This window comes from Marmota marmota, unplaced genomic scaffold (assembly GCF_001458135.2).
Source record: "Marmota marmota marmota unplaced genomic scaffold, marMar, whole genome shotgun sequence".
NCBI lineage: Eukaryota > Metazoa > Chordata > Mammalia > Rodentia > Sciuridae > Marmota > Marmota marmota.
In genome coordinates, this window is record NW_026000101.1 from 10,852,421 (window position 1) to 10,877,418 (window position 24,998).

Genomic DNA, 24,998 nt, shown 5'->3' on the forward strand with positions numbered 1-24,998 from the left:
ACTCCAGATCATCTGAAGCATGTATATCCTGAATTCTTTATCTGACATTCCATCTGCTGCAGATATTACCTCTTCTAAAGTTGAGTTGACCTGCATTGCTTGTGGTCCTTTCTTTCCTTGTCTTTTCATACTGCTCGCGTTTTTTCTGCTTGGTGAAACTGTTGTGTTATTGAATTTTCCCCCTATATATTTATATTGCTCTTTTATAGTTGAAAAGTCTCCCTTGCAGGGGCGGGCGGCGGCTGTGCTCCTCCTCCAATTGGGGTTATCTTTCTACCAAGCTGGCGGTCCGCTGGGCCTGTTCTGCCGGTCGGTCGCAGGTCTGCCTACCTTGCAGGCACGGGCGGCGGCTCTGCTGTGCCCCTACTCCAATTGGGGTGACATGTCTACCACGCCGGCGGGCCGCTGGGCCTGTTCTCCCGGTTGGTCGCAGGTCTGCCTACCTTGCGGGCACGGGCGGCGGCTCTGCTCTGCCCCTACTCCTATTGGGGTGATGTGTCTACCCTGCCGGTGGGCTGCTGGGCCTGTTCTGGGTGCAGGCAGAGGCTCTGCTCTGCCCCTTTTCCAATTGGGGTGACGTGTCTACCACGCCAGCAGGCTGCTGGGCCTGTTCTGGTTGGTCGCAGTTCTGCCTACCTTGCGGGCGTGGGCGGCGGCTCTGCTCTGCCCCTGCTCCAATTGGGGTGACGTGTCTACCGTGCCGGTGGGCCGCTAGGCCTGTTCCGGGTGCGGGCAGAGGCTCTGCTCTGCCCCTTTTACAATTGGGGTGACGTGTCTACCACGCCGGCGGGCCGCTAGGCCTGTTCCAGGTGCGGGCAGCGGCTGTGCTCTGCCCCTACTCCAATTGGGGTGACGTGTCTCCTAAAATATTTCTTATAGAAAGTTCTTCCCTTCCCGGAAGACTACCTTCCACCTGATTTAGAAAGTACAATAAAACCTAGAGGTAAAGTATAATCAGATCTATAATTTACTTTTTTAATTTTTATTTTTATTGTTCCTTTTTAGTTATACACAACCTTTGGATTCATTTTAATAAAATTTTTTAAAAGCATGGAATATAATTGGCTCAAATTCAGTCCCCAGTATTTTCCCTTTCCCTCTCTTCCTTCCTCTCCATGTTCTCTTTACTCTATTGATCTTTCTGCTATTTACTTTTAGAATTTTTTGTGGAGGAGGAAGGGGGTTAGTGTCTTGTAGATATATATAATGGTAAAAGTTACTGTGGTATATTCATATATGTACATAGGAAAATTAGGTTAGACTCATTCCTCTGTTCTTCTCTTATCCTGTCCCTTCTCTCCCCCTCTTCTCCTTCATCTAGTCCACCAACAGTTCTTATATTTTCATGGAATTCCATTCCCCGTCCTCTTCCTCCCCTCTCCCTCTCCCTTTCCCTGTTCCTCTCCCTCTCTCTCTTATTTTTTTCCTCCTTATTTTGGATTAGCTTCCACATACCAGAGAAAATATTCAACCTTTGACTTTTTGATCTGGCTTATTCACTTAGCATGATAGTCTCCAGATCCATCCATTTACCAGCAACTGCCGTGATTTATTTCTTCTGTATGGCTGAGTAAAACTCCATTGTGTATATAGACCACATTTTCTTTCCTTTTTTTTTTAGTTATAGCTGAACACAATACCTTTATTTTATTTGTTTATTTTTATGTGATGCTGAGGATCGAACCCAGTGCCTCACACATGTAGGCAAACGCTCCACTGCTGAACCATAACCCCAGCCCCCACATTTTCTTTTAAGATATCCTAAATGAGTTAAAACCAGGAGTTTCCTATTGTATCCACCCACCACCTATATTCTGTCTGACTTTTCTCATAGCAGAGACCATTACCTCTCTACTTGTGCCTTAAAACACGACATTTTTGCCTCCTCAAGAGCATTATCCCAAACATTCTTTCCTATCTCTCCTACATCAATGATTTCTCCACTTAACTGGATCATTCTCATTGGCATAAGAACCAGTGCATCATTTTCCACCTGAAATATATACACCTATGCATGTATGATATACACACATACCCACGTAGATGTTTACTTGATTTCCCCCTCCATCACTATTCCATTTGTGTTCTTCTCTTTAAAACATCATGTTCTAAGGAGTTACCTCCCATTTCTCTCTTCACATTCTCCCTTGAATCTGCTCCACTGAGGTATTAGGCTTCAGCACTTTACCAAAATCACCCTACAGAAGTCACCAGTGACCTACACATTTCTAAAGCCAATGGTCAATTCTGTCTTTGTTTCATCCATCTGCTAGAAGCATTTGATATATTCCATCACTATCTTCTTCTTCAAACACCTTTTACTCGGCTTCTAGAACACATCACAGCCTGTTCTCCTACATCTGTGGTCATTCTTAGTATCTTTTCGTAGTTTTTCCTCACCTGTAAATGTTAGAGTGTCCCAGGACTCATTCACTGACCTTCTCTTCACCTGTAATCATTCACATAATGATCTCATTTGGTCCTAAATGCTGTGTATATGTTGATGTTTTCCTAATTTGCATCTGCAGTGTAGACCTTATTTCTTGAGCTCCAGATGATCCAACTACCTCCTTGACATGAGTCTGTATGTTTATAAGTTATCTCAAACTTAACAGCCACAAAATTGGGTTCTATCCCATCTCAAATCTGATTCCCCTATGGTTTTCTTTGTATCAATGGCAATTCCATCCTTGCAGCCGCTCAGGGTACAAACCTCAGTGGCATCCTTGACCCTCCTTTTCCTAGCAACCCTGTCTGAGCTGTCAGAAAATTCTGTCAACTCCAGCTTCAAAACATATCAAGATCCAATTAATTCTTCCCACCACCATAACTACCCCCTCAGTCCATACCACCATCACCTTTTGTCTACATGTGTGAAATAGCTTCCTAACTGGTCCCTCTGTCTCTGCTCTTGTCACCGAAGTCCATTTTTAGCAGCACTGTGACAATCCTGTTAAAACACAAGTCATATCAAATCATCTTTGTAATCACAATCCACCAATGGCTGTCCATCTCACATCAAGGAAAAAGTGTTTACAATGACCTAGAAAAACCTATTTTTCCCAAACCCACCCTCCTACAAATTTTCTCTGACTGCATCTTCAACTACTCTGCCCTTATCCTCCTCAGTTGTTCCAGACACACTCCCACTTCAGTGACTTGGGACTCGTTTTTCTCTATACATGGAATGCTCCTTACCCAGATATCCTCATGCCCAGTTCTTTCTCCTCCTTCAGCTCTTTATTCAAATATCACCTTCTCAGAGAGAAAGCCTTCCCTGGTCTTCCTACTTTATTTTTGTCCTTTGCACTGAGTGCCATCTAGTATCTCATGCATATTATCCATTTAGCATATTTGTTCTGCCTCCTTCCATAGAATATAAGCTGCATATAAGCTGCATAGATTCCTGTCTTCATTCACCGCCAGGCACCTAGACCAGTGCCTGGCATTTAGTGAGTATCGTTGAATGCATAAATGATTGAATGGGTAATGTGTTGTTTGTTAATATCTTTGCTCATTTGTTTGAATGAGTAAGTATGAAAATCCTTTAATTAGTATGTTGGGATTTTGTGTGCTAATACGGCTTCGAGAGTAGATCATAAATATAGTAAATACAGATCTTGGTTATATATTGAACTGTCTCAAAACATTTTAAAGTAATTTACAAAGTACCAATTTTATCTCAGGTGCCATACAAATCAAACTTATTCTTAACTAGTGACATAATCAGGGACTTTCAATAAAGTAAAATTAACTAACAAGCCTCATTCATTTAAGCAGAGAGGATTGCGGTGGCAGTGAGGGTGTTGCTGGACTGGTCTCTTAAACATCACTGTGTGCAAGGCACAGTGCTAAGCTAGGTCCTCACTCCTCGAGTGAAAGCCAGGTCCTCATATGATTGCAAAGGTGTCGTAATATTCTTCTTAGTGGTCTCTGGGTCACCATCTCTTCTTTCCTATATACACATTTTACTTGCTTGCAGGTCAGTATTACTAATATGGCCCTCTGGTTATATCATTACACTGCTCAGAAATCTTCATTGCTCCCTTTGTACTATTAAAAAAATCCAATCTCATAAAATGGGTGTGTAAAAATTCTCTGCAGTCTAGTTGCAGTGTGTTTTTCTGTTTCAAATATTTCTCCACCTTGCATTCCAATCCGATTGTTGTGCTTACTGACCCTTCTCAGAGTTTCCATCTTTTGTTGTTTTGTTCTGTGTTGATGGTGCTAAGGATCAAACCCAGGGCCTTGTGCATGCTGTGCAAGCACACTATCACTGAGCCACATTCCTCACTGTGCTTTTCATCTTCTTATCTTTATAACATTCCTGAATCTGGAAGATTTGTTTATGGTGCATATCAAGGCTGGAGCAGTTGTCTGATCAGCATAAAGAATGGTGTTGGTATTATTCCCTTGGATTCAAGTTCTTAATTCCTATTAAAGGAACTAAAGATTAGTTTGATCTTTTCTTATGCACACATTGCTCTCTTGGCTTACACTGAGCTTACATTCAACTAAATCATGAAGGTCTTATTTATATGACCCATTTTGGCGTGGTTTGTGAGCTAAATATGATCCTATGCATTGACCGTCTGAAAAATCACTGCTTTTTTTATGAAGACAAAATATCTCTTGATCATACCATCTTTTTTTCAACTTTTCCTGCTACTACCTTGTAAAATTAGCACAGGGAGAAGTGAGAGAGAGGGAGAGAGAAGGAGGAAGCACTCGGCCTGGCACATGGAATTATATTTGGGACCTCCTCCTTCTAAACTGTTTCCTATAGAACCAGCAAGGGGAAAAGGTATTCTAAAATTATCTCTGATGATCATGTCCCTCCTCAGACAGAAGCTCCTCAGTGTCTCACCCTTGCCTCATGTGACCTCAGAGATGACATAATTCATTTCCCACCCTCATCCGCAGCCTTATTTCTCACCACCTATTGTCCCACAGTTTGCACTCTCCACCTGTGGACTTTGTGCATCTCTCAGGGCTGACAGCTTTATTTTCCAGTTTATCTTCCTGAATAACTGTATGTTCTTCTTCAAGACTTAGCTCTGCTGCTACCTCCTCAACTATGAAGTGTTCCTGAGCACACCTAGGGTGAAACCTACAGGTGGCTGTGTTCTCTCTTCTGGTGACACCAGATTTCCCTCTATCAGGATACTCGTTATACTGGTGTGAATTGCTTCTTCGCTTTCTTTCTCCCAAAATTATATTTTGAGCTCTTCAAGACTAATGAGTTTTCATCTTTGTAACTATTAGTGGTAAAATGGTACCTGGTATTTCTCTCAGTTTATCATGCCATCACAACTGTGTCTAATTGCTTTTGTTCTTGTTCTTGTTCATTCAAGAGTCCAGGACAAGGTAGAAAGGAGCATGGTAAAATTCAATTTAAGCAAAAGCAGGATGGCAACATAACTTTGCACTACTTTTAATCTTTCAATTAATAAAGTAAGCATTTATACTCTGCTTGATTTTCATTTCATTTCAAAGAATATATAGAGAAGGCAACTGTCACTAAAAAGTATCAATGAGATTACTTTAATTTACCCTCTCTGTAAGTCTGAAAATAAAATAGGCATAAATAATCTGTCATAAATGGAGATTCTCTGGCACCCAATATATCAGTGCCAATTGCCCAGTGAAAAAGATTCTGGGTTTTCTGTGCTGGGAAAGCTGGAGACCTTTGGATACTGATTGATTTGCTTTCTTTGACAGATGGCTGTCTCAAAGCCAACTGAGTACTGTCCTCCTGTCATGGTCATCTTAACTGCTACCACTGCTAATGAGGAATAGGCTTTACTGAAAGGAGGGAGCTGTATTATTTGCAAAAAAAAATTCTGAAGCCTTCTAGTGCCACCTTCTGAGATGCTTTAAGTATATACTTATTCAGAGGCCATCCCTCAAGGGTTCATCAAGCTAAAAATCCATAATCATTAAGCCACAAACATTCTTAAAATATTGAAAGACTCCCCTTTCTACAACTTTCACTTTGCTTTCCAGATTACTAAACTTGAGTAAATAAAATTAAGCTATTTACTACTGGCCTTTTTATTCTCTAGGTTATGTCAGCAAATGTTTATATGCCTATGTTTTAAGAAATCTAAAAGTAGATTTCTTATCAGAAATACAATCATAGTCCCCCTTCCTTTATAGGACCAAGATAATTATCAATTGATTAATCTGTATATTTTAATGATTCGGTTCCCTGCTTCTCTGAAGAAGCAGAAAACTGTTTTAAAGTCCAAGATAGCTGAGACTTCATTACTTGTTGAATAATAGAAATTATTTTAAGTAATAGAATCCCACTAGGGAGTGCTAACATGAATAATTGCTATTACATGCAATCTATCAAAATGAAGAGTTTCATTGCATATAATGATAGTAGCATCTTCAAATATGATTTACATTTATCTCTATTGAACATTGGTGCTTACTTCACACTTTCTGATTTTTCTATGTCCCTTCTGTGGCAACATAACTTGATACTATTTCTATTAGCAATTGTAAATTATGGAGTATTGTTTATGACAGGCAATGGGTGAATGTGTTTTGCTATGCACTTAGACTTATATCATCTGGTTCCTCAGAATACCTACTATGTGACATTCCACATTTCAATTTAATTTCTTTTAATTTGAAATGTGTCTTGAGTCACTGCTATGGGTTTATCTTAATGCAGTATTTGTGTGTGTGTGTGTGTGTGTGTGTGTGTGTGTCCAACTAGAAAAATTATAATAAAAGACTTGAAAAAGAGACCTGGGGATGGCCTCAATTGAAAACAAAACTTGAACAACATTAAATGATAGCTATCATGTCTAGAATATTTGTTCCATATCAGAAAGTATAGTATGTGCTTTATATGCATTATGTCCAACCCTTATAATGGAGGAAGGATTATTTTCCCCATTTTGCTGAGAATGAAACTAAAGCCTACAGTTCAGTAAACTGACCAAGGTCAATGCTAGCAGATGGCTGGGCCAATATTACAATGCAGTTGAATCTGATGCCAAAGTTTTGGGCTATTATTCTGACAGGAGGCCTTGAAGGCAAGTATAGAGATGCCACAGTTTATGTGTTACCTCTTATTTCTCATCTTCTCAGGCTCAAGAAAGACAGAGGCTATGACCAAGCATTTTCCTGTCCAGTTTATATCAGAACATATACTGAAAGTGCCTGAATTCATAGAGTTAGGAATGGGTTTATCATTTAGTTGGTAATTTTCTTTTCTTTGACTTTTGGCAGAAGATCTCCCTAGAGCCAAGGCCAGTTGTTTTTCTCTAATGACAAGGGAGGGTAGCCTGAAGCTATCCAGAGAACTGCAAGTTTATTTATCATTCTTTTCTTTGTTTCATGGATTATATCCAACATGTAGCCCTGAACTGGCCCCATGTGGAAAGATATATTGTTTACACTCTATAAGGAGAAACATGGTAACAAGATTTGGCTATTTCTGATGTTATGAATGCAGGTTTTTTTAATATTTATTTTTTAGTTTTAGGTGGACACAATATCTTTATTTTTTTATTTTTATAGGATGCTGAGAATTGAACCCAGTGCCTCATGCATGCTAGGCGAGCACTCTACCACTGAGCCACAACCCCAGCCCCAATGAAACATAACCCTTGCAGTTTTAAAGTGATTATAAAAGTAGATGCTTGCTTACTTACTAAAATTCACTTGAAAACCGGAAATATTTATTGAGCAGATTTGGTAGCACTGAAATATATAGTGAATGGTATAAATTGTTTATGTTAAAGATGCTCAGAATCTCCCAAACTTGAAAAGCTTTTAAAGTACGTAACAGTTTATAACATAAAACAATAATACATCACTTAGCTAAAAATTAAAAGATCTGGAGTAAGACCAATTTTTAAACATCTGGCTGGGATGTTAAAACCTGAGGGTAAGCTCTCATTAGTTCAGAGAAATAGGAATATTCTCCCAGACAGAGTTTAGCTTATTAATGCCTGAAGAAAGTATGGATAATACCTTTTAAAAAGGGGGGGGGTGTTATCAAAACAGAGAGGCAAAGTTAAGCATGGCTTCCTACCTTTGGCTTCACCTCTTCTTTACTTTTTGCCTTTGCTCCTCTTTACTAGGTTTCTAGCCAACACCACGTTCAGAGGCCTCAGTGGTTCCATCAAAGTAAAAGGTTCCACCATCATCAGCTCAGAAAACAACTTTTTCATCTGGAATCTGCAACATGACCCTATGGAAAAGCCAATGTGGACCCGCTTGGGCAGCTGGCAGGGCGGGAAGATTGTCATGGACTATGGAATATGGCCAGAACAGGCCCAGCGGCATAAAACCCACTTCCAGCACCCAAGTAAGCTACACTTAAGAGTGGTTACCCTGATTGAACACCCATTTGTCTTCACAAGGGAAGTAGATGATGAAGGCTTGTGCCCTGCTGGCCAACTCTGTCTAGACCCTATGACTAATGACTCCTCCTTATTGGACGGCCTATTTAGTAGCCTCCATAGCAGTAATGATACAGTGCCAATCAAATTCAAGAAGTGTTGCTATGGATATTGCATTGATCTGCTGGAAAAGCTGGCAGAAGACATGAATTTTGACTTTGACCTCTATATTGTTGGGGATGGAAAGTATGGAGCTTGGAAAAATGGGCACTGGACTGGGCTGGTGGGTGATCTCTTGAGTGGGACTGCCCACATGGCAGTCACTTCCTTCAGCATCAACACTGCACGGAGCCAGGTGATTGATTTCACTAGCCCTTTCTTCTCCACCAGCTTGGGCATTTTAGTGAGGACCCGAGATACAGCAGCTCCCATTGGAGCCTTCATGTGGCCACTCCACTGGACTATGTGGCTGGGGATTTTTGTGGCTCTGCATATCACTGCCATCTTTCTCACTCTGTATGAATGGAAAAGTCCATTTGGTATGACTCCCAAGGGGCGGAACAGAAATAAAGTCTTCTCCTTCTCTTCAGCCTTGAATGTCTGTTATGCCCTCTTGTTTGGTAGAACAGCAGCCATCAAACCCCCAAAATGCTGGACTGGAAGATTTCTAATGAACCTTTGGGCCATTTTCTGTATGTTTTGCCTTTCTACGTATACAGCAAACTTGGCTGCTGTCATGGTAGGTGAGAAGATCTATGAAGAGCTTTCTGGAATACATGACCCTAAGGTAATACTTTCTTTTACTCTTTCGTTATTTGCCATTGTAACTCCATATGCTGTGTCTTATGTTATAGTATGCATATCTTCTTCCTCTAATGCAAGAATAGTCTCTCAGAAAACAAAGAGACTATCCAAAATCTGTTGTCTGATCAAACCAAATATTTTATTGTTTTATTAAATGAAACAAAAGAGTGAGGTGTTTCAGTGGGTGATTGTTCTAGAGAAAGTATTTCTAACAGAAACATCTATTAGTACAGCTTCTCCTTGTGCTGTTTGACCATTGGACAGAAAGTAGCCATCAGGAAATAGTTTTCCAAAGTATTTTTACCCAAAGCAGACCTCCAAAACTGATTAATTACTTTTCTCAGGACTTAATGGAAATAAATAAGAGGATCCATATTTTAGATAATGTTTTAGTCAGCTTTTTCTCTTCTATGATTAAAAGACCCAACCAGAATAATTGTACAGGAGGAAAAGTTTAATTAAGGGCTCGTGGTTTTAGAGATCTCAGTCCATAGGCAGCTGGCTCTATTCCTCAGGGCTAAAGGTGACACAGAACAACATAGTGGAAGAATGTGGCAGAGGGAAGTGGCTCTCATGAAGATCAGAAGCAGAGAGAGACTCCACTTGCCAGATACAATGTATGTACCCCAAAGCAAGACTCCCAGTGACCCACCGCCTCCAGCCACATCCTATCTGCCTTCAGTTATCACTCAGTTAATCCCTATCAGGGGATTAAAACACTGATTAGGTTAAGGTTCTCATAATCCAATCATTTTTCCTCTAAACCTTTTTGTGTTGTCTCACACTTGAGCTTTTGGGAGACACCTCACATCCAAACCATAACAGATAGTAAACCATTTTTGCTTAAAAAAAAATTGAAAGAACTTATATTCTACCATAAACATACCAACAGATATGCTGAACGAGTAGTACTGAACTGGGATGTCAGAATTAACTAAGGACAAGGTGTTCTAATAGAGTAGGATAGGTTATATAGTTGACTCCTTTGGGCTGAAGGAAGGTTTCCAGCAGTCACATTATAATTAATGTCCAGGGACATTCAAGGAAAGTGTGTTCAAGAAAATTGCATCTATCTAGGATATTTTTATGTCTTAGAGACACCTGATCTTACAGGTAGAAAGAAGCATGGGGACAGAATGCAGTGAAACAAGTAGAGCATGATGACAATCAGGTAAAGACAGTCATATCTATGCTCTCTCTGGATTAAAACAAGGTCCCTATGAGTGACTGGGTGTATGGAGAATCTAGCCCACCCAGTAGGAGTAAAGAGAAGGAGGTTGTCAAGGACTAAGACCATCAGCATGAGTCTCAAGGTGATATTGCAGTCCTGATGGGGAACAGAATACAGATCCTGAGCAGTGCATTCAAATTATGTATGACACACTTCGTAAAGATTGAAAGATGCTCCAGTTCAGTGGACTCACTCAGAACACACCATGTTCCAAGCAATTTGAACTAAGCTGAGTCCTTCAAATGGTGAAATACTCATCATATGTTTTCAAATACCTTGTGTCACACCAATTCTCAAGGTATTGAATCATTTACTGTAAATTTCTGTTAAACATTTAAAATTAACTTCATAGAGCATGAGCAAATAGGACATCTGCAACTATCTTTAGCAACTGATGAAATAGACCAGAGATCTGGTGGAAACTTCAGAGAATTCTCATGGACAGTTTCAATTAGGATGTAAGGCCTGTTTTGCAACCGAAAGAACATAAGAAAATTGACCCATATATACAGCAAACTCCTGATGAGTGACACAAGCTTTATAAAAAAAAAAATAGAGCTAACAATGTCTTACTAACTAAGCAAATAATCATGTTGCTTCTTAATGAAAACTCAGGACTTTGTGTCATGAACTAGAATACAGTGAACATAAATAAATTCTTGAACATAAAAAATTGCATTACTCCACCCCAAAGAGAGATTCTGGTGATAAGCCAGCATTCACACTCAACAGCAGTGTTGGCATCCCATAGTTGCCCTTTTCCTCAGTAATCCTGTAGATCTTTTGAAGATTCAGTCTTACCAGATAGCTACAGAGATTTTTCTGCAAGAATCTTGCCAATGTGACATCTAAATTATAAACTCAAAATGAAAATATTCAATCCAATCTGTTAGAGAAAAACAATATATTCCCATTGGGCAAACATTATCTGATATAAAGGGTTGAACACAATTATGACTAGAGTTTCATTGATTAGAACCAAGGATTGCCAAAATTAAGTCATGGGTGTGTTTACATGAAAGGCTTATAATAGTGACTATTCTTGAGGATTAAAAAGAAATCAGATGGATAAACAATACATGATAATAAAACAGTTTTTAAGCCAAAAGAAATATTTAATCCATCCTCAACTCCAGCAAAATAAAGAAGTGAAAGTTTGAGAAAGCTAAGCCAGTCCCCATGAAAATGTCTGAAAAACTGAAAAAAGTCAGCTTAGTATTATAGGTGGTCAGTTCTTTCTCTCTCTCTCTCTCTCTCTCTCTCTCTCTCTCTCTCTCATTGTTGTGTTGCAATTATACATAATAGTTGGATCTTTTATGCCATGTTCCTACATGCACATAACATAATTTGATCAATCTCAATCGTCATAACTCCCCTCCCTCGTCTTCTTCCTCTCCCTGACCCCCTTGCTCTATTGTACTGGTCTCCTCTCTATTATTACTTTTTTAATTAATGCATCATAATTATATATGAAAACAGATTCATTGTGGTATATTCATACATGGACACAGCATACTTTCCCCATGCCCTTCCCTCCTCTCTCCCTCTCAATTGCTTTTCTCTACTTTATTGGTCTTCCTTCTATTTTCGTGAGATCCCCATTTTATTCCTTTTTTTCTCTTTCTATTTTCCACATATAAGAGAAAATATTTGACCCTTGATTCTTTTGAGTCTGGCTTCCTTTACTTAGCGTGATGTTCTCAGATTCTATCCATTTACCAGCAAATACCATAATTTCATTTTATCCATGGCTGAGTAAAAATCCATTGTGTATACAGACCACATATTTCTCTATCTACATGTCTATTGAAAGACAACTGGGCTGGATCCTCATGGCTATTATGCATTGTGCTACTATAAACATGGATGTGCTTGTATCACTGTGGTGCACTGACTTCAATGCTTTTGGTAAATATCAGGGAATGTGATAGTTGGGTCATATGATGGTTGATGAAGTGGGACACACCTTAATCTAAACCATTATCAGTTAGAGATAATGAATGAATGAATTTCCAATGAAGGCTCAGAAAAATTGTGTGTGTGTGTGTGTGTGTGTGTGTTTCTGTACTAGTACTATTTCTATGTTTTAAAAAAATCTCTCATTTATAGTGTTTACACATAAAGGCACCAATATTATTTGACTACACCAAGTTTTGGTATCCATACTTGGCATACTTAGTATCCATTTTTCAGTTTTCATCCAGACACATGATGTTATGTAAACTACATAATGCCCTCACCCTCCCACAGAGACTTGAGATAAAAATAATTTCCATACCTGTTGATCACTCATTCTTAAGTATATCATAGTTACTAGCATGAGGTTTTCTTCTTTCCTACCGATGCTACATTGAGGAGAGTTCTACCTGTTCCTTACACTGAGTGACGTGGAGAAATTTGAAGGTAAAAAACTCAAATAATTTGACTTAAGTAAGTAAGGTCAAAAGACGAACACAAAGAGAAACAGCTTTGAGGGCTGGGGTTGTGGCTCAAGTAGTAGCGTGCTCGCCTGGCATGCGTGAGGCACTGGGTTCCATCCTCAGCACCACATAAAAATAAAATAAAGATATTGTGTCCACCTAAAGCTAAAAAATAAATTTAAAAAAGAGAAACAACTTAGAAATTATAAACATTCCAAAGTTTAGAAACAGATTAAATCTGTCTAAGTGTAAGAAAGATCACCTTCAACTCGGTAATTTACTAATTTACTAAGTGGAAAGCAAGGCAAAAGTTGTGCTTTTTCCCGAAGAACACTCAGAATTTAGACACATGCATCAGGGGAGGATGAATGTACATTTCCAAGCAAAGGAGCATAATGAACTACTGGGAGGTGGAAAGGATGAAGCACTTTCAAGAACTCAGATGGAGTCTGATTTAAACCACAGCAGGTGTTACAGCAAGGGAGGAATATAAGATCCACGTCTGAAAACAGCAAGTTGAGGTGACGTAACAGAGGATCTTGAATGTCAAGGGAAGAAAAGTGAACTTCTGATAATAGATCCTCACCACCACTTTAGAACAATGGAATAGCACAGTAGAAAGGCATCCATTTACCTGACTGCTAGAGTCAGGATGTAGTTCAGCAGCAGAGCAATTGCCTCTCATGCTATAGGCTCTGGGTTTGACCCCCATGGCCCCCACTCCAAAAAAAAAAAATACTGATTGGGAGCAGCAAACAAACAAGACTGAAAGAAAAACAAAATAAACAGAGTTGAAGTTATAGCTATGGTCACTGATAGGAAGAAGGAAGGATGCAAGAAATATTGTGATCACATCAGTAGGACCTAGCAAATAATAGGGCATGAGAAGCAACAAACAGTCACACTTTCAATATGTAGTCCTGAGTGCCTGAGAAAATGATGATACTATTCAAGGAGGCAGACAAAGCAGTTTCTAGGCTAGGGAATATGATGATTGTGGTCATCGCTCATAGCATTTTAAAACCTATTTTGAATACTCAGGTGAAATCTAGTTGGCATTTGGAAATATGGAGCCGGAGTTCAGGAGTGAGATTGAAGCTAGTAGGAACCCTGAGTGGGGAAGAGAAGCTGTGTTAAAGCCCTTGAAGAATGTAAGATCCCCAGGGGATAAAAGTAGTAAGGAGAAAAATTGCTGTTTGAGGGAAAGCACCATCAATAAGGAGTCCCCAAATATTGTCGTTTAAATATGAGGTGTCCCTCAAAAGCTCAGGAGGCAATGTAGCAATGATCAGAGGTGAAATGAGTAGATTATGGTAGCTGTAACCTAACTAGTGGCTTAACCACCTGATGGATTATTGAAAGGACTACTCTACTTAGTGGCAGGTAGGATGTGGCTGGAGGAAGTAGGTCACTGGGGGCATGCCTTTGGGGTTTATATTTGTCTCTGATGCTTTGCTTCTCCTGTTCCTTGGCTGCCAGGTGTCCATCAGCTTTTTCCCACCATGCCTTTCTGCCATGATGTTCCACCTCAGATGGGGCTCAGAGCAATGGAGCTGGCAGACCATGATCTGAATCTCTGAAACCATGAGTCCAAAGTAAACTTTTCTCCTCTTGAGTTTTTCTTGTCAGGTTTTTTTCTCACAGTGAGGGAAAGGTGACTAACACACCAGGTGCTGGAGGGTAAGAACTGTGGGGAGATGAGATGGAAGAGAAAGAGAGAAAGTGCCCCATAGTGAAGTCATGTGGACCCTTCAGTGCCGCTCAGTAGATTGAACACTGACTTTTTAAGAAGGTTGGTATTATCCTTCCGTGCTGTACTTAACTTCTTACCAGTGGTTATAAGAGAAGACGAGGATGGATCAGTGCCCAGTTCAAACCAGGAGAATTAGTAAGAGCGTGTGTGTGTGTGTGTGTGTGTGTGTGTGTGTGGTGTGTCTCATAAAACTAGATTTATGTGATTTGATTATTTTCTAGGATTGTTTAAAATTCCCATCTCATTCTTCAAATTCACTTCACAGCATGCTAGTTCTGATGAAAGAGAACTTATTTACATAGAAGTCACAGATCTCTTGTGATTCTTTGGGGACATTTGTTTTTCTGCTGTAAGCTGAAAATCCTCCCAATCTGAACCAGAAACGACTTGTTATATGAAATATTGGTCACACTCTGGAGATTATTCCACCTCCGTGGCACTGTCTGCCTCATTTCTCTTCACACCCTTCATCCCTCTCATCTGCTAGATGGCAGGGTGGCTCCCTTATACCATGTTGCCTTTTTCTTCCTGTTTTCGTTATTCACAATCCGGTTCCTTTACCTCAGAGAGAAGTTCCTGTGTGTTCACATTAATGCCCTTGAATACCTGCCTCCATCCCTTCTCCTGTAGCTCTTTTTTAATTATCTTGGGATACTCCCTTTCATTCTCTCTATTATATTTTGTGTACTCCAGACCTTTGAGACGGACAACCTGCAGAATTCTCTAGAAGCATTTGATTGAGAAAGGTGTTCAGGTTGATCAATGGGAACTAAGTTCTGGTTACACCAGAGTAAGTTCTGGTGTGCCGTTGCACAGCAGGGCGCCTATAAATAACAATTATATACAATATATTTCAAAAAACTATAAGAAATGATTTTGGGCGTTTCACCCAAAAGAAACAATACATGTTTGAGGAGACAGAAATGTTTACCCTGATTTGAACATTACACAACGTATATGTGTATCAAAACATCACATGGTACCCCTGTATATGTACAATTTATGATTTTATATATCAGTTTTAAAATATATTTGATCAAAAAAATAAAGAAAAAAAAATATGCTCCAAGGAATTGATGCCATTAGCTCTTATAGTCTACTTAAGCACCCACCCTAAATCTGAGAAAGGGACTCCCAAGAGTTTCATATACTCTCCTTAAACTACTTTTCTTTCCATATAATACTTTAAATTAGTTTAATAACAGCTTTCTCTTACTTTTATGTAGTTTCTGGTTCTAGCCCAAAATTCTAGCTATGGTTTTGCTTTTAAAAAGAAACTAGTCTTATAATTATAAAATATTTCTATGGGAAATTTATGTGTTTGAACAAAAATCTGTTAACTCGAAAAGCAAGATTTGTGATGATCTTTATTTACATAGGTTCGTCTGCAAATTGAGTCCTGGCAGCAGAAGTGTCTATAAGCCTGATTTCAAATAACTAACAATAAATTTAATGGCTCCATGTTTCCTCTTGATCATAGTTATTTAGCATGCAAGCTATCCATTTAACACAATTAATAAAACTGTTAAGAATTAAGAGGGTGAATATTTTATCACTGTTTTGGGATGGGCTTCAACCAACTACTTTGAATCAGAAATGAAATTAAAAGCAATGGCTGTGTAAGAGAGATCGATTTATGATTCACTGAATGTTGCAGCAGCCTATACAGGCTGGAAATTTTTTCCCTGATATGTGGTCAGAGAGAAGAGATAATCTTGTTGCTGGCTGCTCCTACAGATAACCCCACAGGACAGGGACTGGCCCACTATGCACATGAAATTCAAGAGATGATTCTATCTTTCTTTAAGTCTTTTTTCCAGAATAATTTTTTTATGTTAAAAGTAATATGTTAAGCTTCTTGCAGCCTCCCATCTACTCCTCTGGGAAGCAAGTTCCATGCAAACTGGTGGGCTCTTGAAGCATGAGACCAAGAGAGCAGTAATTTATGAGTGATATATTTAATAGAGCTTATTTGGATATTTCCCCAAAATAAACTAGCACTGTTCACTATAGGTGATGCAGAAAATAAAGTAGACAGATGGAATCAAGCATCCATCGCCTATCATTCAAAGTCATTTCGTTTTAGCATTTTAGGATGATTGATAGGTAAACAGAATCTACAGTATTATTTTGATCTAGTGAGACCTCCGTGTGGGTTTATGGTCTAAGATATAGATCTGGGAATTCTTAGAAACCTCCAGCCATTGGCATCCACTGTGCTGGGATATAAGACAGGATGAGAAAATCACTTCACACATCATGAAGTACACTTAAAAATAAAACCCCTCATAGAACTAAATTAGCTCAGTTGAAAGGGCACAAGAGGATTCAAAATGAGCTATTTGCTGATTTTAACAGACTTTCTAGTACTTCTTTTCCAGCTTCTCACATAAAATGTCCCCTTTATCCCTGAGTCTCTGAGAGAGAGAGAGAGAGAGAAAGAGAGAGAGAAGGAATGAAAGAAGGAAGGAAGGAAGGAAGGGGTTGATTCCTTAGAGCAAATATAAGGCTAGTGTCATTGTATGGCAAATGACAGTACTGCTTTATAACAACAATCCTGATGAACATTCAAGTAAATATTAAAAATTAAATAAAACTGATATGAGGACAAGAGTGAACTTTAAGTCAGAAATATTGAAGCAAAAGACACTAGCATAGCCATAGTGGGAAATGCTTCTAAAATAATAAAAACCACCTTTATTGATCCTCATATAACAGCATGTGGCTGCCCAATAAAACCTATAAATTCATATAATAAAAGCTGACCATGAAGAAGTAAGGGATGTCATAACTCCAAGGCAAACAAGATGCTGAAATGGGGCTTGAGAGAAGGTAAAAGACAAGTACAACGATCCCTTCATTCTTTCTTTCTTTCATTCATCCAATAATAGAAGCTTCTATTCCAGAAACCACTCTAGGTGACTGGGGATTTTGTAGTAAGCAAAATAGACACCATCCTTGCAAAGTGGAATTTAATGGGAAAGAAAGACATTTACTCAAGGGAGCACACAAATCAACTAAGGATTTAAACCATAGTAAAGTTACTGTGGAGGAAAATACAACGTAAACTAAGAGCCTTGCAGGAAACATGATCTGAATGGAGACTCAGAGAAGCCCCTGCAGGAGGTCAGTGAGCTCCAAGGGATTTGAGGAGGATTCTAGGGAAATGCATGTTAGGGTGAAGGGCAGCACGTGCAGAAGTCCTGAGTCCACTCCATCACCAACTACAAGACTGGCTGGAAAGCCAAGACAAGACAAATGAAATTAGGAAAAGTAACAGGTGAGAGGACTTTGACTACCACACATTTTTAAAAGAAAAAAAAATGCCAAGAAATGCCATCATCAGGGAATAACTGCGCTTCCCACAAGCGTTGCATACTTGCAAATAGAAAATATAACAAGGAAAACATCTCATTTACTCTAACAATAAAAATTCATAGCAGATTATGGAAGTGTCCTGTATAAGTATTTTTTAATATTTTTTAAAATATTATGTTGATGGACTTTCATTTTGTTAATTTATTTATATGCAGTGCTGAGAATCCAACCCAGTGGCTCACACATGCTGGGCAAGCACTCTACCACTGAACTACAACCCCAGCCCCCTGTATAAGTATTAGATTAAGAGAAAAAAAAATCATGTAGTGAGGAATAAAAAGATGGTTGGATAAAATAAACTGCCATACTACCAAATTGAAAGATTCAATATGCTAAGCCATCAAAATTTCCTTGATTAGTTTATAAAGAAAATCCAATCAAAACCCAAAGAGATTTTTTTGAGTTGTTGTTTAGTTATTGCTAAATCTTAAATAAAGATAGACTGATAAAAATATACATAAATGTTAATCTTTTTTAAAAAGTCTCAGTTTGGTTCATCTGTAGATATTGAAATACTTAATATGAGCAGAAACACAGAAAAGATAATGTTCCTTGGCCACTTTTCACATATCAGATACTAGTGCTAACAAATACAATACCTCTCCTTATTAAGTTGTTATAGAGACTAAATAAAATCACCTGTGTGTGTCAGTCAGCTTTCTGTCACTGTGATAAAACACCTGAGATAAACAACTTAAAGAAAAGAAGGTTTATTTTGACTCAGTGTTTTCATCCAGTGTTGCTTGGCTTTACATTTTGGGCCTTTGGTGAAGCAGATCATCATGGTGGGGAACATGTGGTAAAGTAGGGCTTCTCACCTCATGGTGGCCAGAAAGCAAGGAGAGAAACAGCAGCTGAGTTCCCAATATCCCTTTCAAGTGTAACTTCCTTCCATGAGGTCCCACGTCCTAAAGGTTCCACCACCTCCCAGTAGTACCATGGGCTAGAAACTAAGCCTTCAACACCTGGGCCTTTGGAGTACATTTAAGATCCAAATTATAACCCAAAGTAAAGCACCTTGCACAGTATCTGATACATAGAGGGCACAAAATAATACTACCAAAATTAAAAGTCTTATCAGATTTAATATCAATATTATATTTATACCAATTCTCCCCCTTCTCTCTCTCTCTCTCTCTCTCTCTCTCTCTCACACACACACACACACACACACACACACACAGTGTCAAGGTGAACTGAGTAAATGGAAAGATTCCCCTTTTGAGCTAAGTTCTAGAATGGAGGTTGGAGACTATTTTCTTGTCCACTAATAGCAGATTTATTGTTACTGTGGTGTGCATTTTAAGCATAATTCCTGGTTTCCTGTTATTTCTTTTTCTTAGGTTATTCTATTTTAATTTATGTGGTCTTGTATTGTTTGTGATCTTTAAATTTTTTTGAGAATGAAGCAAGGTGTGTGTGTGTGTGCGTGTGTGTGTGTGTGTGTGTGTGGATAGATAGATAGATAGATAGTACAGTAATGTTAAAATCAAGTGAACAAATAATAGTAACTCAGGAAAGAAAATCAAACAATAAATATTTTTAAAATTTAAATCTTACTTGTAATTAAATAACTGATTAAGACAGAAATGAGATTATATTTTTACCTATCAAATTAGAAATTTTTATGGATAGTGCTCACTCATGGTAGATACACAATAAGACAAACACCAGTAAACAACACCATTGGAGAGTAAGTTTATGGTTGTGTTCATAATCTACCTGGTCATTTGCTATCAAGAGCATTAAAAGGGTGCATGCCCTTTCACCCTTGGCTTCCATTTCTAGGAATCTGTGCAAACAAAATAATTTAGTATGAATGCAACAATTTACTACAAGTATTCACTGCAGCCTTAGTCAAAATAACAAAAACTTGGAAACCATATAAGTGTTTAACATATAGCACAATTAATAAATTATAATATTCTTTTTTTAAAAGAGAGAGAGAATATTTTTTAATATTTATTTTTTTTTTTAGTTTTTGGCGGACACAACATCGTTGTTTGCATGTGGTGCTGAGAATCGAACCCGGGCCACATGCATGCCAGGCGAGCGCGCTACCGCTTGAGCCACATCCCCAGCCCCATAATATTCTTATATGCAATAAAAGTCCAGCCAGTGGAGATGATTTTTGAAGAGATGTAAAAAGATGTAAAAAAAGTCAAAATATAGTGTTAATTGATAAGTCAGGATACAAAACCACATACATTTCCAATTGTGTAATATACATATCTAGGTGCATGTTGTAGAGAGAAATGATTAGAAGGAAATACAACACAATGTATATGATATAATATACATAAGCTATCAGAGCACTGATATCTGGGTAATGTAATTAAAAGAAATATTAGTGTATTTCTACAGTGGAAAACACAATAAATATTTACTGTAAACTACACAGTGAATAGAATAATATAATTAATATATTAACAAAATAAATATTTCTCCAGTGTTCCTCTATTCCTATGTAATGAGAAAGCACTTAATAAACCAAGTGGGAATGGGAACAATTCAGAAATCACACACATCCATGGCAACAGAAATAGTCACAATTGCAATGTTTGCTACCACTATTCAGTCTTTGAAATCCAGATGAAGTGATGAGTTCCCCTATGAGTTGCATCACCATGAAATGTTTACATTATACACACACTTACACTGTCCATGGACATTTTTGGATGCAAATTTTCATTCCCACACAGATTATTCCTTTCATAGGATTTAACACAATCAGTAATTGTCGTGTTACATTTTTGTTAATTGTCCCACTTTGCTGTGCTTGCCACTGGATCCTCAGAACCCTGCACAGGGTTTCTTAGCGTTGTTCAATTAAATGAATGAAAAGCAACAACACCATTAAATAAAGGCAGAACATTTTGCAAGGGTCAATTTGAAATCAATGCTTTTGATACAATTTTGCACAATCGGTCTCCTACTAGATGCTATAGAAGAACAGAAAGAAAGCCTGAGTAAAGGACAAAGTAATATGTTGCAAAGCAACAGTTCTGATTGCAGGTCTGTTTGATATCTGAGTTAATTTCATGCTGCTTATGTGAAGTTTGGCAAGTTCCTGAGCCTCTTGTGGCCCTTGTGTCCTCATCTAAGAGAATTAAAGGAGAACATGAAGGTGAAATATCCAGCTGATTGTTCTGTTTCCCTCTAACACAAGATTTCATAAATCCCATAAGAATAGAGACCAAATCTGTCTTATGCACCTGTAGCCCTAATTCCTAAGCATATGACAACCATTTGTTTAGCTAAGTGTAAACAAATGGATGTGATTGTCAGACCAAGCAGAAGTGGCTACTATAAGTCTAGCAGGACAGACCGAAGGTAAAGAGCACCTCTCACTTGCAGTTGGAAGGTGTGGCCAGATGAGTTCCAAACTACATCCAAGAATAACCCAGAGTGGTTTAGCGAGGAGATTGTATGTATACCTAAGCAAAGAAAACTCAGGACCATAATCCCTATAGTGGGGTCAAGATCTGAAATGTAGAATCTTTAAGTGGGAGGGCACTCTGAGGCAGCATAAGACACATACTGCTGTCCCAGCCTGGGTGGCTCTGGGTCCCTGGTGGTACAGTTGGAACTATTTAGAGTCCAGTATCAGTCAGACAAACAGTACATGGCAATTATTAGGAGTTGAAGAAATTATTTCGTTTTCCTTCCTTAATGTTCTCCAATTTAAGGAACTTTAGGAAAACCATCAAGATTTTGCTAATTCAGGTTGATAGATGGAAAACAAAACAAATGAGCATGTGATATATTTATGTCTTCACCTACTTTCAAAACCATTTTGAGATGGAGTATTTACATAATTTTTTGAATAACTGAAGTTTTATTACTTTCAAATAGATACAGTAATTCATACTAACTGCAGCAAAGTATTTTCAATTAGACACCCTGCTGAGTTTGCTTTAATGAATGTCTAAGATCATTTCCTTCGTTTGAATACAAACAGAGAGTGTGCCAACATTTTGCAAAGCCTTCTCTTAAATTAGGGGGAAATTGGCTTATAACTTTGTTTACATTATTAATGTTCTTAGCAAGCACTCTCTGTATACATAGATTCCTTCAATACCAAAGATTACATTGTAAGATATCTATAGTCACTTCTATCTTATATAATTATGAACAATTATCATATGCATGTCTATTGACTCTATGTAAATACAGACATTTTATATTATTTAAAAGGTTAATACAGGCTAAATGGACACATATCTTACAAATTAGGGAGCACTAAGCTAATGATAATTTCCCTGTGAACAATCTCATTTGCATGTTCAATAAATATTCATGTGTTTGTGAAGAAATTGCAGGCTGTCTCCCAAAGGGGCTCCTTTTATATCTGAAATATACATTTTAGCTCTGAAAACATAGTATAAACTAAATGGAATGTTGGATTTTTCTGATTTAGCCTCAATTGGATATTTTAATCCTTAATCAGATCAGGAGCTAGTGTAACCCAACCACTGCTGTATTCAGTGACAAATCAGGAATCCCAAATGACTTCAGCTCCATTGTGAACTCAGTCTGGGAAATTTGACCAGTTAGGGCTCCATTTTCCCAATTACATCTAGATGCAAGCCTGCTCTAGCCAATTGCACACACATGAGGTATATAAGGTTATTCTTGCTTAAGTTCAGAAAAGCATCTTGTCAGAACCTTATAATATTTTCCAAATTCAAAAAGTACACTCACCATAGTATTTCATCAAGAAGATGCTGCCTAAAAGATGTAAAGTGAAAAATAAATTAACAAGACCAACCAAACCAGCACTTATAAATGCTTTTAAAATTATATTTCAACTAGGCTTTTGTTTGGGGGGGGTTGTTGGTTTCTTTGTTTGTTTGTTTTGTTTTTGCCTAGAATTAATGTAGCTGGATCTATTGGCACATAAGATTTAAGTGAATATAGTTATGTAAATATATGTGTGTGTGTATATATATATATATATATATATATATATATATATATATATCTCCTATGATCTGTGTGCTTTATGTAATAATCAGTCATGATACCAAAGGTCATACATGACTGACTTGGCTTTGTAATGAGGCCAGACATATAATTTCAGGAACAGGAATTAAAAATATCGATGTCAACAAATAATAATATACATTGGATACCTACTGTGTTCCAGGAATTCCACTAATTTAAATAGATTGAATGAAACTTTACTGCTTCTGCACAGATAAATAAAATAGGCTGAAAGAAATTAAATAACTTGTCTAAGGCATATAGCTAATAAATGGCAGATGGAGGATTCATACCCAGTAATATCTGACTATGAATTATTCCTACTTAGTATTTCATTTACATGCAGTAAGAATGGAATGTGCTCCCTAACCTGATTTATTCCAACCAATCCTTTCCCTACTCCAAGACTTAGGCTGGTAAGGCTGCTCAGACCACAAAGAAGATTCAAAAGCAGAGATGGCTGGAAAGGCGGGGACAGTTGGATCTGTGCACACACAGTGTATAATTCAGTAAGGGCTGAGGAATCTAAAGAGACACATACCCAAAAGGGATTAACTCATCCCCCAACACTCACCATCATGATCCTTACTATCCTGCTCAGAGAAGTATTAAGCAGGAATAGATCCTTCTGTGTACTTCATAGACTGAGAACGTATTTATCTGCATGGCATCTTCCATCCACTCCATGCTTTCAAGGTCTCAGATGCCATCCCACTCCCTGACCACCACCCCCGTGAAATAGCAGCTTCTTGCCTCCCCACCCCCAGTATCATCTCTAAATGGAGTTGCAGCATCAGAGATCTGACCTCTGGTGCCAATTAACCTCCATATTGTCCTCTCCAGCTGTTGTTCCACCCCATATTCAGCACTGTTTATGCTCAATCCACATAGATATTGTTCAAAGCATAAAATCAGTTCCTGTTCATCAGAATGCTGTTTATACTATTAAAGGGTCAGAAACAATCTAAAGTCACCAAGAAAACGTGTTGTATTAAGTGGAGTTCAATCCTTTGTTGGAATCCAGTATTGCTGTTAAGGGGGGAAAAATGAGAAATTTTTAAAAATATGAATATAAAATAAAAAAAATAGTGTGTCAAAACATTCTGCTAACATTTTAGCTTTACTGTGCCGCAGTCTGGCTGGGCACAATCAGGAGCCACTTGTCAAAAGAAACTAACTTTATTTTTAGAACCACACACGCCAAACAAAACAGCCTCTCAGGAAAAACCCTCAGAGCCTCAACTGCCACCACCGGCTTCCCACAAGCCTCTCTCTCCAACACAAGCCTCTCCCCACCTCCCACAATCCTACTGCTCTTGAGGCCGATTGGCTGGGTCACATGGGCGGAGCCAAAAAAGTCCCCCAATGAGCAGCTCCGTGGTCTGAAAGGGCAGGGAAACAGCCCAATGAGCATCACCACAGAGGAGCCAATCAGCTAGATGTTGCTGGGGCCGCTGTGAGCCAATCATCAGCCGGCAGCTGGAAGTTTTCTGGCAGCTGGAAGTTTGCTGGGGCCCCTTCGGCTGTGGCTCTCAACATTACTGAATTGTCACTGGTGTAAAGAGTTACTTGCCGCTAGAACATAAAGATATCAGAGGCATCTCAGTTTCTGCCACACTCTGAAAACTCCCCTAAAAGCCATTTCTTATATATTAAGAAACCTTCCTCTAGAAGGCCCCTAACTGTCCTGCATACATTTTAAGGTAAGACAAATGTTCCCTGAAACAAATGAGACTTCTGTTAGTTTCTTATATGGGCTATTAATTTAGATGGGATGATTCTGCTGACATTGAGAGCAAGAAACCATGTACCACTGAACAGTTTGATGAATTTTATGGAGGAGACACCAACCATTGGATTTATGGAAAGAGAGGCCACAGTAGAAGGCAGGCAGTACAGCTTCCTGCCAAGACTCAGCCCCCTGTCACTCTTGCTTCTCATAGCTAAGGCTCCTTCACCCTCAGGTTGAAGCACTATATCTTTTTGTCAATCACCTTTCCCTCAACCAGGCCCAAGAACTCACCCTTTTCTCACAGAAGGAGGATTTACCATGCTCTCTC

The 24,998-nt window shown here is 38.6% G+C and overlaps 1 protein-coding gene across 1 annotated transcript in view; it reads left to right on the top strand.

Moving 5' to 3' along the window:
* LOC125610679 (glutamate receptor ionotropic, NMDA 3A) overlaps positions 1–9,560 on the top strand; it is a 68,825-nt gene extending 59,265 nt beyond the window's left edge. Inside the window, exon 3 of the mRNA XM_048783290.1 lies at positions 8,106–9,560. Coding sequence (XP_048639247.1) covers positions 8,106–9,324 — 1,219 coding nt within the window. The 3' untranslated portion in view covers positions 9,325–9,560. The remainder of the gene's footprint in view (positions 1–8,105) is intronic.
* Positions 9,561–24,998: the final 15,438 nt, after the last annotated feature.